The sequence below is a fragment of the Microchirus variegatus genome (genome assembly GCF_963457635.1).
Source record: "Microchirus variegatus genome assembly, chromosome: 4".
Taxonomy (NCBI): domain Eukaryota; kingdom Metazoa; phylum Chordata; class Actinopteri; order Pleuronectiformes; family Soleidae; genus Microchirus; species Microchirus variegatus.
The window spans coordinates 5,959,922-5,972,859 of NC_139805.1; the positions used below are offsets into that span (position 1 = coordinate 5,959,922).

Sequence of the window (12,938 nt, forward strand, 5' to 3'; positions counted from 1 at the left end):
TTTATGGGTTTATATAACCCAAAATCCACTTTTTTATACATATTATGTGCTCCTGCATTGTCTAGTCGCTGTATAATAGTTTTTGTTTCATTTTCGTAGTGTTTCAAAAAGTCATGTTAAATAACATGACCGCGGTTGCATAGCCACTGTTAGCAGCGAGACGCCATGTTTCTACCGGAGCCTGTAAGGACAAACGCGAGAGAACAAAACAAGCGTCTCTTTACTTGTAGCGGAAGTCCCGCCTCCTCTCTCTCCGCTTCGTCTGCTACGGCCGCGGTAGCTCACCCTCTCCCTCGCCTCACGAACCTCATCTGCTGACACGGAGAAAGACGACAAGGACGACATTTGACCGGCTGCGGTTACCGTATCGCTCAGGGAAGGGAGGGGGTGAGCAGAGCAGCAGGTCTTTGTTGTAAATTTCAGCCTCTCCTCTAGATGGCACTATAAACTACTTATTTCCCCTTTAAGATTGAAAGCAAATTTTTTTTTTTTTAATTTTGATTAATTTATAAGATCCAGCTTCTGACACTTATGTTATATCCTAGTATCCAGAACAACAAGAGTTTCAACCCTTAGAACACAGAGCATTTTGGCTGCTTTTTTCCATTACCATGTTTAAACATACAGTATATACATAGGCTAATATCGAGTGTCTTATATCCTTTTTTTTACAGCACAACCTATAAGCAATCTGATGGAAACAATTTTTTAATTTTCACCATCTCTATAGACACTTCGTTTTTATGAAGAAATTATGTCTAATTTTGTGACTTCGGCACAATTATTGCTACTTTATATCACTACTAAAAATCAGATTCAACAACACATAAGAAGATTAAAAAACACACATTCCTTAAAGCCTGAATTTGTGACCTACAAACACACACACCCAGGATGTCCATATAAGGAGTTGTGTATTATTCCCACTGCAAATTACCAAGGGTGCACCTGCGGCACTGATCTGTGCTGCGTGAGAAGTAAGGGTTAAGAATGAAAGAACACAAAATATTTTGTCTAGAATGATATTATTAAAATAAAACGAAAAAAAAAAACTTGGTCGTGTTTAGTCCTTTCAGTTATGTTAGGTTGTATAACATTCCTTCCCTAACCTCTACTCCTCATCACCTTCTTTATATCTCTTCCTTTTCTTTGAGCTCTGCTCGGTCTCTCCACCACCCCCCGCCTGTCCTTCATCCTCACGGCCCGATTCACTCCCCCTCATGTGAATACCTTCATCACACCGTATCTGTCGTACTCTCTGGACCTTTTCGGTTTTGCCTTTTTTTTTTTTTATCTGAGAGAAGCGGGTGACAGGGAGCACAGAAGGAAGGCACAGAAAGATAGAGGTAGAAGGCTGTAGGCCATGCTTTGTAAGATAGACCCTATAGGTCTGATCCACCTCAGAAGGAATATTGTGGGGGGAGAGAGAGAGCATCAAATGCTCCGGTGGACCTGTCTCTATGGGTAACGGCTAATTAACTGCGTTGTCACTTAATCAGATTTGCAGAGAAACTGAAAATGGCAAAAAAAAGGGAGGAGATGGTAGTAAGGATACATGAGAAAGAGAAGTATGAATACGGTGGTCATGGTAGTGGACAGAATTAATGATGACTGGAAGGTAGACGAAGGGAGGTAATGAAGTGATAAAGGGTTTGAATGGAAGCCTATTTCTGAGGCTGAAAGATGTACCTAATGTAAAATAAGTTGTGACATTGTTAGTAAAATTGGTGTTGTCTCAGAGTGCGGAAGTGAGTAAAGCTAGGAGTATTAAAGCGGAACTAGACCGGAAGTTCCTATTATCGCGTTTTTTTGGTGTGTATCTGCTTCATTACCTTGTTTATGAAGCCCTGACGGTTCGAAACAAACAGTTCAGCCATTGCTGAGAACGTTGTGCTTTATTGTAATCTCGGGGCTCAACGAGATCACTGAAAATCCCGTAATAGTTACGTAAGCAGCGGTTCTCCTGAACAACCGATCGTCCTGCTCCGGGCACTAGTCTGGGCACATCCGGTTACGTACATTGAACCGCAGAAGAAGAATAACGTCCGTTGTGGAGGTGTTTCACGAGCAACAGTGTCTTCTGACTCTGGGTCTGACTCCGGTTTAAAGTCATAAAAGAGACTGCGGCGGGGAGTCGTGACGAAGCTATTTTTAAACACTGTTAAAACAATGTTTTGATAATGAGGAGCAGTGCATCCGCCGTTCCAGAGGGGGGTGCTGCGCTTCTGAGAACGGATGTGCTGGATAGTACTGGCCAATCACAAGACTCTGTCTTCTGGGGTTGAAAGTTCACTCTGAAATCTCGCAGTAGAAATACTCTGTCAGAAAAGAGGATTTCTATCGGCTAGTTTACAGCAACTAGGAGGTTTTTGACCATAAAAACAAGTTAATATATGTAAGTAGACCTCCATAACTAACATTTATGTGCAACAGGACCACTCTATGTGACCTTTAAGGGTGTCTCTTGTAACATGGAGTAAAAGAACAAAGATTTCGAAGACAAATCTCTCACTCTCAAAATTTCATTTTGGACCAGTTTTTCTCACACATTACCATTTTTCTTTTGATTAAAAGGAGTTTAAATTAAACTCCCCCCGAGTAAAATGGATGATAGTTCTTCAAAGACTGTTATGGCTCATTAGTTTCTGGATCCCAGTCACAGACAACAGTGTGTTTTAAAGAAAAAAAAAAAGTGGCTTTATTGTAAGATTAAAAGTAATGGACACAAAGGCTGACAAGCTGAGGACAAGCAGGCAGATAAGTGAGGACGTCAGGAGACACAATGGAGGAGAAGGAATCACAGTCACCAAAGGCTGCGTGAGGAAGAATTTCGAGAGCGAATGAAGAGCTGGAGCTCTTTGTCTGGTTTGATTTCTCACAAATGTTCGTTCGGGAACTGAGCAAATACAGAGTGTCGACTCCCACAAACTGTCTTTGACGAGCTGAGTCACAAGCGGAGAACAAACAAACAAACGGCTAAGTGTAATTAGTGAGAGCTGATATGACGCACCGGCGGCAGTGTTTATCATCTTAACCTGCTGTAGCGACACTCAGGAGCACTTGAATGTGATAAACTGCAGCGGAATGTTTTTTAAACTCATCTGCTAATAATTGGAAATGTTGAAACTCACCAGATAAAATCATTTTGACGATGTTTTCTTGAGTGAACAGAGCAAACCTGTGCAGTTTTCTGGCTGACAAATAAAAAAACGTTGAAGTAGCTGAGAGTATCTGAGCCGTTCTTTTTGTTGTTGTTGAAAAACGTAAAAAAGATAAAGAACATGATTGAGACTGGCACGGTGTGACAAAGGTCTAAGATTGTATTTAACCTCCACATGCTGTAGTTACTCAGTCCCGCCTTCTGTGTCTGCGGTGTTTTAAAAATGGTAAGTTTGAGAAGAATCGATCTCATCTCGGCTGAAAAAGACAGAACAAAGTACTGACTTCAGTCTGTGACTGAGAAAGTATTTTGGATTTACTGTAGTCTTGGATCATGCTGAAATCTCTCCCATCTCTTTTTCCTCACAGTCCCAGTCATCAGACCTGAACAGCTCTGTGGTTCAGACAGAGACGGCCAACGTGGTCCTGGAAGGACTAAGACCTGGGACAGGTTATGTTGTTCAGGTGAGAGCGCGCACTGTGGCCGGCTATGGAGTCTACAGTCGGGAGATGCTCTTCCAAACACTCACCGACGGTAAGTGTGAGTATATGAGTGTTTTTCTGCTTGTGTGCGTCTATGTGTGTTTAGTGAGATTTTGACTGGTTGTCACAATTTCACACAGCGTTCTGAGGGTTAACAAAGGTTTTAGGAAGTCCTGTATAAGTAAGTACCTTAAAGGGATACTGGAGTAAAAGTACAAGTATTTTACGAGAAAAGGGCTTTGGTAGAAGTTGAAGTCACTTTTTTTTTTACTTAAAGGCGCCATATGTAAAAATGTGGCCAAAAACGGTTACTACACTCAAATTCAAAATACTGAGGCGAGTAGCCAATTCTTCATCCGTTTTGAAATTCCTCTCAACTTTCAACTCTCTCCACCGTTCAAAAGCATGTCATATGAATATTCTTACTGAGTCCCTGTGACATATTAGGAGGATTTTACGGTCAGTTGCTTTAGATTTATTACATAATGCACCTTTACTTAAGTAAAAGTCTTAAGTATATGACATTTACTGTACTTAAGTATCGAAATTATTTAAAAAGTGAGGAGTTAAGAATGAGCCAAGGTAGCTCAGTGGTAAGGCGAGTTGTCTTTCCACTGGAAGGCTGTGGGTTCAATTCCTGGCTCTGCTAGTCTATATGTGTCCTTCAGCAAGACACGCCCATGAAGACTAGAGAAGTTCTATATAAATCAAGGGTGTGATTGGGAAAGGACAAAAAAAAGGAAAATATATACGATGCACCTACCATGAAGCAACAGCATTGTATTGTTTCAAAAAGTAAAATAAAGTGCAGTAGCCTACATGGAAGAGAGTTAAACCATGTTAAAAAAAAAATGTAAGAGATGCCTCAGTGACACAATTTCCATCTTAAAGTGAAAGTTGTTGTCAAAGAAACACAGAGATGTCTTTTCAGCGTTTAATGAAATATACTGTTTAGTTTTAGAATCAATCTGTCAATTATTTTCTCCATTAATCTAATATTTTTTTGTCCATAAAATATAGTTAAAATGTTGATCAGTGTTTATCAAACCTGGAACTTATAGTTTTAATGATTTTTTTGTCAAATGGAGCAAAGAAACCAGACAATATTCACATTTAAGAAGCTAAAAAAAGCACATTTAGGGTTCAATAACCTGTACACGAAGCGTTCTATAAACACAAGCGTAGTCTCTTCCCAATCAGAATTGTGTACTCGATGAGCTACAGTAACATTTTCATCAACAGACCTGAATTCCGGGCTGGAAGAATTACATGAGTCTCTATGTGCAGCAGCAGCGTGACGGCTGTGAGGCGAGTGCCCAGGGACCGTCTGCAAATTGCAACACAAGAGCAAGACGCTGCAAACAAAAATCAATAACTCCGCTGCTATACATTACATAAACTCCAGAATAACCACATACACCGAGGGTGTCCCCATGGTCATACTACAACAGCTGTTTTGTGAAAATGTGCCTTTTCAGAATTTTGGTCATTTTTGTATTTATATTAATCTGTAATATTTTCCTTTATTAATCAATAGCTCCACTGTTATACAGTACAGAGACTCCAAAATCACCACACACACCAAGGGTCACCTCATGGTCATACTACAACAGCTATTTTGTCAAAATGTGCTCTTTTGCAATTTAGGTGATTTTTTTATGTGAAATAATTTTCAATAACTTTGCTACTGTACATTGCAGAGTCACCAAACTCACCTCGGTCAAAGATGACCATGGTCATACTACAACTCTTATTTTGGACAAAAATGCTTTCAAACTATTTTTGTGAATTTTTATTTTATTACATTTCCCTGGAACAAGTTACACACAACAGTGTCCTGTTGGGACAGCGCAGGGACCGACTTGCAATTTGCAGACGGTCCCTGCAAATTGCAATCGCCCGGCTGCGCATAGAGAGATCAATGTTGTCCGTTGAGCTCGGAGGACGGCTTTTTTTGTAACAAATCGGGGTTTCCATCATTGTAGCTCATAGTCTATGCTATTATGGTGGGACAGAAGCATCATTTGTGTTTGAAAAACGTTTCACTTCAGATTTATTGATTCCGGAAGTTCGAATCTGTAAATATCTTTCCAACTTTACTGAACTTTAATTGTTAAGAAAAAAAAACTCTGAAATCAATTAATTCATCGTTGCAGCCCTACTGGTTACCTAAATGTTCCACAAATATCCACAATCCACAAAAAATACAAAAAAATCATAAAAAAAGATTTATAATGGGCACTATACGGCGTTAATGCATGACACGTTTCCATGGCAACTCACCGGAAAAAGATGCACGTGACGTCATGTTTACGCAACTCCCAATTGTTAAAATGAGTCTCTAAAGTAACGCTAAACTTTAAAAACAGAGGCACACATACGCAGTACACAGGTACGCTGGTTATTTGCCTGCACGTCAGCTAAAATAATTCAGCAAATGAAACGAAGACTTGTGGCAGAGGCACTAAAACCGCTGTGCAGTTTACCCGACCGATATTTAGAATATATTTAATTTGAGGGTTAGGACTCGGCATTGAGATGTGAAGGATAAGGGGCCACGGGAATGCATGATGTCTCTGAATATCCTCTCTAATAATGTTGTATAAGCATGCAAATGTGTGTATGTGTAGGAGTGGATTTTTCTTTTTTTAACGATGTAAACCGAGGGAGGAAAAGTAAGAGTGCATGTCTAAGAGGGAGAATGTGAAAGGCTGAGCAAGAATGTGAGTCTGGCTGTGGCCTGTAATGCTATTTTATATGTGTGTTACAGACACAAACTGCCAGGTGTATATTTTGCCTTCCAGATATTCTCAGCTGTGTGTGCAAGAGCCTTGAGAATATGAAAACAATAAGTCATTTTCTTTTATGTGTGTGTGTGCAGATGAGTATAAGTCAGAGCTGGGACAGCAGCTCTCACTGATTGCGGGCTCTTTAGTTGGTGGAGTCTGTATCGTCTCATTGGTGGCAATTGCCATTATCTGCTCCAGGTAACTAACACCCCCACACACACACACTTTATTTACATGCTGCATACAAATATATTGCATAGAAATATCCTAAGTGCAATATCATTTATGGTAGCGACGGGATCCTGTATCCATCTTCAACTGCATACTATAAGAAGGCACTAAACAATTTTGATTCGTAATTATTTGTCTTTATAGTCATAGTGGGAATATATCGGTGTTCATTAAAATGTAAAAATGAAAAAAAACAGACAAGAAACAAAACAAAGAAACGCAGAGGATGAAAACCAGTGTTGTTTTTGACAACCATCTTAGATTTAGTCTTAGTCTTAGTCTTTTGGACGAAAATGCTTATTAGTTTTAGTCACATTTTAGTCACTTCTACATGTGATAGTTTTAGTCGAGTTTTAGTCGACGAAAACTCAAAAGGGTTTTAGTCTAGTTTTAGTCGACGGAAACTCAAAAAGGATTTAGTCTAGTTTTAGTCGAAAAAAGAAGTATAGTCTTTTAACAAATCTATTTAGGTCAATAAGTATTGGAGATTGTTGTTGGGCAGTGTCGCACATAAGTTGTGAAAATAGCAGCAGATCTATAAGTTCAACACACTGTGAGCTTGCAGATTGGCTATTATTACACACAAAGAGATCACCACACTGTCACTGAATGTAAACATGGCTAAACACGCTGCTAAAGAAACACACACATAATGAATTGACGTTAGCGTAACAAAAGCTAACTTTAGCCACTACTACTAACAACTGTGTCCAGTTATTGTCATGTACCTAAATAATCCATCTGTCTGTTGTTTGCTAACACGTTAGCATAAAGATCGCTAGCTTAAAATGCTAACGACTCCACTTACATAAGTGTCGGGTTAGAAGAAGTCCCTCTGTGGGATTCCTTATCCATCCTCATTCAACGGTGAATGCACACACACACACACACACACACACACACACACACACACACACACACACACACACACTGCAGAAGCAGTAGCGGGGGACGTGCATATTAAGTAGCCATGTGCTTTCTCCGTGACCGTCAGGTGATTGGCCGAAAAAACGAAATGTCATGCGTTTTAAACGTCTGACAGACCACCCACTGACATGTTCGTCCATTGTCGTCTCGTCAACGAAAACTCACACACGTCTCGTCATGTTTTCGTCATCAAAGAGTCATGTTTATCTCGTCACCGTCTCGTTATCGTCATGAAAAAAAGTGGCGTCAACGAAAAGATTTCGTCATCGTCATCGTTGACGAAAACAACACTGATGAAAAACCAACTTTAGGGAACATTCTACACTAAAACTCGACTTAATAGCGTTTTTCCCAGGGCTTTCAGCCACATCTTCACTTTAGTTAAGGGACAGTTTTCGTCAGGCGACTCTATGGAAAACATCAGAGATGTGATAAAAGGTTTAACCTTTAGTTGTGAGATCAAGTCGTGTCAAATCATATCAAGTCAGTTTTTTTATGGATGGGTGTGATGTTGTGGGGGTGTTCTGTTCTCTTTTACTTGCCACCCTCTCCATAAAATCTCTTCATCTTCGTTGTTGTTTGTAGGAGAGGGCAGGTGAAGGAGAGTGTGTACGGTGACAAGCTGCCACAGTACAACACTGGAGGAGGTATGACCAGGGCCGACACGTCGTCTCTGCTCCACATGTCAAGTTCAACCTCCATCGTTTGTATTTTACCTCTCACTCTTTTTTTTTTTCTCTCTTCAGACGGAACTCTGAGGCCCGACATGTTCAGTGGTCCAGCCCCCACTGTGACCTTTCCCTCCCTGTCTGAGGGCCACAACTCACCGGGGGTCAAGATCTACATTGACCCGTTCACCTATGAAGACCCCAATGAGGCCGTGCGAGAGTTTGCCAAGGAAATTGACCCTTCCTGTGTCAAAATCGAGGAAGTCATCGGCTCAGGTAAAAGATTTCAGAGACTTTGTGTCCTTTAAAGCGGAACTAGACCGGAAGTTCCTATTATCGCTGTTTTTTTTGGTGTGTATCTGCGTCATTACCTTGTTTATGAAGCCTTACGGTTCGAAACAAACAGTTCAGCCATTGCTGAGAACGTTGTGTTTTATTGTGATCTCGGGGCTCAACGAGATCACTGAAAATCCCGTAATAGTTACGTAAGCAGCGGTTCTCCTGAACAACCGATCGTCCTGCTCCGGGCACTAGTCCGGGCACATCCGGTTACGTACATTGAACCGCAGAAGAAGAATAACGTCCGTTGTGGAGGTGTTTCACGAGCAACAGTGTCTTCTGACTCTGGGTCTGACTCCGGGTCAAAGTCATAAAAGGGACTGCGGCGGGGAGTCGTGACGAAGCTATTTTTAAACACTGTTAAAACAATGTTTTGATAATGAGGAGCAGTGCATCCGCCGTTCCAGAGGGGGCGCTGCGCTTCTGAGAACGGATGTGCTGGATAGTACTGGCCAATCACAAGACTCTGTCTTCTGGGGGTGAAAGTTCACTCTGAAACATCGCGGCTGAAAAACACTGTCAGAAAAGAGGATTTCTATCGGCTAGTTTACAGAAACTAGGAGGTTTTTGACCATAAAAACAAGTTAATATATGTAAGTAGACCTCCATAACTAACATATAAGTGCAACAGGACCACTCTATGTGACCTTTAACCTCTTCAAATGAAAGTCCATGAATGAATTTGAACACATCCCAAATAACTTTGGTTTCTGTCATGAGACCGACTATCCCGTGAAACTAGATACTCTTGCGTAACTATATCAACATCTTTGAGTGCCACACTTTTGTGTCAATGAGAAAGATCTGGAAACATGCAATCCCAATTTATTATTTTTGCTTTATTTTTCTTTCCCCTTTGAAGTCAGCGGAGATGTTTTATTCATGCGGAAAACTTTCACAGGAATAAATTAAAACTGTATTCATGCATTCTCTTTGGCTATCTGAGCTCTCACTGTTAAAATGCTGTGTGATGTTTGGCAAACGTTTGAGCTTCTTCTGGAAAAATCTTGGTGGGGTTAGTGGTTTTTGCATTTCATCATCTGGATGGAAAAAAAGAAGAAAGGTTGAAAATGTACAACTCCTAAAATCAGGTGTTATTATTATTTTATTGCTCATTTCTGAATAATGAACTGCACTGATCACAAGATACAATAGAACACAAAACATACGTTTGAACTCATCACACAAGAGCTCCTTTTTCCACCAACATTTCCGGGAACTTATTTGCCTGGGTGAAAGTATTCCAGGTAATCTGTGTAGTTTGCGTTTCCACTGCACTCCTCACCGAAAGAACCTGGACCTCATTGTACGTCCTTTTAGTGCAATGATTTTGTTCCTCTTTACCCTGGATTTCCACTAGACGCGGAACGGCCGCGGAACGGCAGCGGCGTGGTCGCCGTTGCAAATCGCTTCCATTCTAATCAATGAGAGCATTCCCACCAGACGCGCTGCGGAGCGTCTCAGCAGTGGCCCAGAAGCGGCTCGCCGCGCCGCAGCGCTATCGATAGGAATCAGTTCTATTTTTTCCGTTGCCGCTACTGAACCTCTTAAATTTCAACGAAGCAGATCGCACCAGACAGGAAAAGCGACACAGAATCAAAGTAAAACATTTCTGCCCCCCTTTCAAAATAAAACACAATACGCAGGTGATATCGCTTGTCACAACTTCACATCAACATTACGTCGTCACCGCTGCTGCCAGGTAAACAGTCGATTAATCAGAGCGTCTCTGAGAGTCATGATGTACGACGAGAGACTGATTGTTGAAGTGGAGAAACATAAAATCATTTATGACACTAGATCAACAGTTCTTCCACGTAGGAGAATGAAAAGAAGCTGTGTTGTTGTTGTTTACTTTATACACACAGTCTATCGCTGGATCTCGCAAACTCGCGTCCGTTCGAGATTATTGTGCGATTTTCCGTGAATACAACTGGCTCCCAAGGCTCCGCGCCGCTGCCGTAACGCGCCCGGTGGGGATTGATGCCGGGCAGAGGACGAAGCAGAACCGCACCGCCGCCGTTCCGCGATCAGTGGAAATCCAGGGTTATTCTTCGTCTTGTTTAAAGGTGGGTTTTTGTTATTTGTTCCACCAATCGGCTATCTTCAGCACACCGCCCCGCTCCTCTAGAGTTCCTGGTAATCTGAATCTAGTCCCGTGTCGCGAGTAGTTACTTCTTTTGGCAAAATAAAGTTTGTGTCATTTTGGCGGAAACACGTTAAGGTTTTTCAAAATCCCGGCTAAATGAGAAAAGTTCCTGCAGTGGAAATGGGGCTAAAGGTCACCAGGAGCTTAGTAAATTCAGGAGCTATGACGGCACAAGACAACATCTAGAATACATCCATCAGTAATTAACTCAGTTACCAACTGTAATGCAAAATATGTGCATTATGAAGGCAAAAGTGCTCCTAAATGACCTCAAACTGCTTATATAAACATTGCTGTTTTCCTCACACCTGTTTGTTTTGTTTGTATTATGCAAAAAAAAAGCTAGCTTCTAGCTTCTTAATCATCATCATAATACATTTTGCCTCAAATATATGAATAAATAATATACAGTAAGACTTGGCCAACATTTTTCTTTCATAGTTTTCATTTAAACATTGAAGGTCTTACATGGGTTATGGTTAGCAATGTTTAGAGAATAAGGAAACATGTTTGACTGACATACTGGCCGACTGAAAACAGAGGGGAAGTTGAAGACAGACAGCCAATGTGGATCATTTCTCCTGGACAAGGAAGCAAATCAGGAAGCTTTAGCCAAGTAAGGCTATCACTCTTTCTGCCTCCCTCTCTTCCACTTTGTCCGTGGGTTTATTAAAGTAGAATAACTTTTCTATGGTTTGTTGTACATGAAAACAGTCTAAAGCCGGGGTACAAGTGCAGCATCTTACTTCTGTATTACAGCAAATCTGGCAACCTGCATGAAACCACCCTCTTGTGACTGTTTTGAACACTAAAGGTCGAGGCTGTTCACATTTTTAATCTAATATAATAAACAACACAAGTTGCAGGCTTATCTAAATTCCAACAGATTTGACTTTGTAACATTTAATCACTCGTGCAATGTGCTGCAGGTAATTATACAAAATAAACTTGATAATGAACTTAATAAAATAGAACAAACACCATATAATAATAATAATAATGATTGACAGCTTTAAGTTATTTGATCAAAGCAGATTTGTTTTCTGGCAGCGCTTTATCTCAAACATAGAGCAAGGATGCACATGGATATGCATTTTTGTGCATCGTCAACACAGAACATGCATTTGGCGAAACAAGTAATTTTAATAGGTTTTGTTAGCTAAGTTCTCTTAACTTGGCAACATCTCCCCTCAGGTTCAACTGATACCGTTTAATTACCACATTCAGTCCCACTCTTAAATATTAATACACATTGAACCCACATGAACCCACATTAGATAAAGAGATGTTTTCTTGATATCGAATGACATGTTTTCTTTGAACCAAAATTAATGAAACCCAAATGACCGCAGAGCTCTGGGTGAAGAAGGTCATGAACCTGAGTGAGACCCTCACCACTGCAGGTATTTGCTTAGGGCTTTGGGCTGTTGAGCCACTCTGAGAGGCTTTCCCTAATCCCTCAATTTTTCCCTTTATATTTTTCCCCAGAGTTAAGGTTTCCCACCTCAGCTAAAGGTGGCAGAGGAGGGATAAAAACAAAGCCTAGGGAAGGGAAAATATGAAGCAGAGTGATATGAGATGTGGCCGGACTGTGAACTCCTATAAGCTCAAATCTCTCCTGCAATAGAAATGGAACATACTGTCTCTCCCTTTATCCCCCGTCTGGGGCTTTTCTTACCGACCACTTCCTGACTTTGCCGTTTTTGTCTTTCTTTGATTGTCTCTACTGTCTCCATCACTCTCTGAAGTTCCAGAGTTTGTTTGCTTGTAGTGAAAATGCTTAAATAAAGTACCAGGGATGGCAGAACAACAGCGTGAGGAGGGAAGATGAAAAGAGGAGAGCACCCCAAAGGAGATGATAAAAATATCTCACCTTAATCTGGCTTCCTTTTCCTCTGTGAAAATACCCTTCTCCTTTCCTGTTCCCTTATTACTCTGATCCGCACTGTGAGAAGCGCCTCATAAAAATCGAAGATAAATCCTGGAACAACAGGTGCAAATGTAATAAGTATACCTTGAGTATAGAATTATGAATATCCTCCTTAATTGCCCAACCTTATCCTTGACCACCACTGTTATGGGAAGAAAGGGAGTTATATCTCTATTTTCATTTCATTGTTTTTCATCTCTACACTCCCATTTCTTCTTCCTTGCTCTCCTTATTTTTGCTCTCTATCATTCTCCCCTTCCTCT

At 40.8% G+C, this 12,938-nt stretch overlaps 1 protein-coding gene across 1 annotated transcript in view; it reads left to right on the forward strand.

Moving 5' to 3' along the window:
- The window catches only part of LOC310925588 (ephrin type-B receptor 1-like), a gene marked incomplete at both ends in the record, with an annotated part of 117,269 nt that overhangs the window by 81,474 nt on the left and 22,857 nt on the right, over positions 1 to 12,938 (forward strand). The window contains 4 exons of the mRNA XM_083887569.1: positions 3,529 to 3,694; positions 6,524 to 6,629; positions 8,175 to 8,236; positions 8,336 to 8,533. Coding sequence (XP_083743695.1) covers positions 3,529 to 3,694; positions 6,524 to 6,629; positions 8,175 to 8,236; positions 8,336 to 8,533 — 532 coding nt within the window. The remainder of the gene's footprint in view (positions 1 to 3,528; positions 3,695 to 6,523; positions 6,630 to 8,174; positions 8,237 to 8,335; positions 8,534 to 12,938) is intronic.